Consider the following 3,014-nt stretch of genomic DNA (forward strand, 5'->3'; position numbering starts at 1 on the left):
GGGAGACGAGGAAGGAAAGCTGTTAGAATGGAGCTAGATAAATTGTGTTTCCCGAGACAAGACGACCAAGCGGCGATTAGACGAACGGGGTCGAAGGAAGACAAATTCGCTCGGAACTTGAGCGAGCAGGTGATGAGGACTGGCCTCTCTCTCTCTCTCCCTAAGGAAGACAAATTCGCTCGGAACTTGAGCGAGCAGGTGATGAGGACTGGCGGGAAAATTGATTTGGAATTGGCGTCCATTTGGAGCGCGCGGTCGGGCGGGGAAGTGGTGGGAGCGGCGAGCACCTGGTGGCGGGGAGGGGAGGGGGGCAGTTACAGCCTCGGTTACGACGGAGCTGCTTTGGACGATGTATACATCTGTGCATCTACCGTGCATTTTTCACACTTTACTTTTTGCGGAAATTTTCAACCAATTTCTTCTTTGTTTCCCTTGCAGTTATATGAAATCAACGACGACCCCAAAAGGAAGGAATTCCTGGACGACCTCTTCAGCTTTATGCAGAAACGAGGTGAGTGACGACTTCTTTTCCCAATCCTTACGATCATTCTTTGTTTCTGTAGGATTAAAAATTTATGTTTGTCGCCGATTAATCGCCGTATGAGCCTTTCGGGCGGGCATGGAGGCAGAGAAGGGTGATGTTGGGACCTCTTTGAGCCGCGTGATGGACCGACGCCTCATGCACCGCGATCGAGCCTGTCGGGCTGGGTTTAATTGAAAAACAGTTTGACGGGTGAAAAATAAGGTCATTAAATCATGTGGGTGGGGCTGCGTTGCGGCGGCGGCCGCCGTGGGGCGGGACGGGCGTATCAGTTGTGTTGCTCTGATAATACGCCGTGGTGGATAGAAAAGGAGAGAGAGGTGATTTTTTAACTGGTTAATCACCGTCATGAGGAGGAGGTAAGCGAGTACTTATGCGGGTCGGCTCGGGTCATTCGCAAGTGGTGCTGGTGCTTTGCTACCCCCCCCGACACGCCTCGCGCGCGTGGTCCCCTTTTGCACTTTTTGATTGGGTGTATCGTTCCGGTCTTTCAGGTACGTCGTTGTGGTTTTGTCGCCGCGAAAATACTCTTTGACAATTTTTATGTCCATAATTTTTGTTTTTACGGTTGTGTGCCGGTTTGGTGGGCCCTGCTCTGCCAACTCCTCCCCGCCCTTTCCCCCTTTACCTTCCCGGGCGGCGGCGTGGTCCAAAGAGGTTCACACACACATACACACACACACACACACACACACACACACTTGCCTCAATGTTGCAGCGAAGCGAGATTCTCGGAAGTATTTGATCGTTTATGTATAAACATGGAAAGATAATGGTCCGCTTGTGATGGCAATCCGCTGCAGTCTTGCGTATGTCCGGACGGCTTCGTTACGCTGCTTCAGCGTTGTCTCATGCCGGTGTGTGCGCGTTAGACGCCTTTAATATCGCGCGATCACTCATCATGCGTGCATGCACTGCTGCGGTAGGGTCGTTTACCGAGTTTGAGTTGCCGTGACCTCTACCACACCTCTCTCTCCCTCTCTCCCTCTCTGCCTCTCTCCCCCTCCCTCTCGTATAGGCCCCGCCCACTCTACGCTATTTGACTGCGGCCGTCAGACTTCGTATTATAACGGTTGATGAATCACTCCTTCGAATCGGCAGAGCCGCGGCGAACGCTTTACGAGATTCCGAACTGCCCCTCTCCCCCTCTCCCCTCCTCCCCTCTCTCTCCGGCGGTCACTCGTGCATTTTTATGCGGGTGCGCGTGTGTGCGCGCGCGAGGTGTAAATGTCCCTGGTGTGCGGGCCTTGTTCGTGTAATTGTGCCCCGAGTGGATCTGACCTTTTCACCGTCATCATGGGGCTGCCAATTTTTATGGGGTGGTGCGCGTATAGTTTGCGATTGGTTGCGCGTTTTGTAGACCCGTGTTGCTTTTTGACAGTTTGTTTGGGAAAATGTAATAGAAACAAACGGAAAGCCATTGTAGTGTTCAACGACTGGCAAGCACTTGTGAGTGTTGCGATGATCACTCGCTTGCTAATTAGTTCAACACTTTCTCATTGTTTCCCTTACGTTCTGCACTCTAAACTTTTTACTAGAAAATTTTCAAGAAAACATATAGTTTTACCAACATTTTTACTGATATTAGTTAACGTTTTCCTATTCTAATAAGTACGGTACTAGGAATACGTTTACATAAGAGGAACATTTTAGTAACACTAAAGAATTTCTTGGTAATATACAACAGCACAAAAACAACTCAATAGTTAAAAGCTAAAATTTTTCTGTAAAATGTTAAGACGAGTGTTAAGAGCGCGTTCCGAATATTTGGTTGGTGTATCGGTCTGCGGGAAGGCCCAACTCGAGTTACGTGCCCGGTCACACACGCACGCCGGGGTGCAATTAGGTATTATCGCTCCGAGGGGAGAAGTCGGGAGGGGGGAGGGAAATCAGTCAGCCCGGGCCGATAATGAGTGCAAGCAGGCGCCGGGGCGCCGGGTTCGAGATTTCGGTGGGTCTCTTTTTGTTGTTGCTGCTGCTGCTGTTGTTGAGGCTCGGTTAGAGGGAGAAGGAAGCAGGCGTTGCGCCCTAAATGGGAGAGACAAGCCGGGCGCTGCTCAAAGTGGGAAAGAGGAAAGGGTCTGGAAGGGGAGCTGGAATGTAAAACTTGCTTTGCAATATGTCCATCGCGGGAGAGCAGAGAGCAGTATTGACATTTATGAATCGCGTGCAACACCCGACCGGACCCGGACCCACCAACAGGGAGGCGGGAGGGAGGTGCTGTGTGGCACCGACAGGCCGGCTGTGGTATGTCGAGTGTAGTATGGACGCCCGTAAATTTCCAAATATTTGACGTAATTTGTCGAACGGTGTTGTAAGTTTCGTTCCGGGGGGACGGTGTATAATCATACGGGCAACTTGTTTTTGTTTTTATTAAATAAAATTACACAGCGGTTCGTGCACCTGTACACATACATGTAGCAGCAACAATGTCAGCAGTCGCTTGCACTGCCCGGGGCCACGGTGGTGGGGG

The 3,014-nt window shown here is 50.9% G+C and overlaps 1 protein-coding gene and 1 long non-coding RNA gene across 11 annotated transcripts in view; one reads left to right on the forward strand and one right to left on the reverse strand.

Annotated features, from left to right (window-relative positions):
• LOC127752378 (uncharacterized) overlaps positions 1-3,014 on the reverse strand; it is a 346,254-nt gene that overhangs the window by 291,153 nt on the left and 52,087 nt on the right. The gene's annotated exons all lie outside the window — the stretch shown is intronic.
• LOC113212627 (trithorax group protein osa-like) overlaps positions 1-3,014 on the forward strand; it is a 108,842-nt gene that overhangs the window by 72,197 nt on the left and 33,631 nt on the right. For all 10 annotated transcript variants that reach the window (XM_052277544.1, XM_052277568.1, XM_052277549.1 and 7 more), the window contains one exon: positions 439-511. In XM_052277544.1, coding sequence (XP_052133504.1) covers positions 439-511 — 73 coding nt within the window. The remainder of the gene's footprint in view (positions 1-438; positions 512-3,014) is intronic.

The sequence above is a fragment of the Frankliniella occidentalis genome, unplaced genomic scaffold (genome assembly GCF_000697945.3).
Source record: "Frankliniella occidentalis isolate FOCC.00 unplaced genomic scaffold, Focc_3.1 Scaffold1, whole genome shotgun sequence".
NCBI lineage: Eukaryota > Metazoa > Arthropoda > Insecta > Thysanoptera > Thripidae > Frankliniella > Frankliniella occidentalis.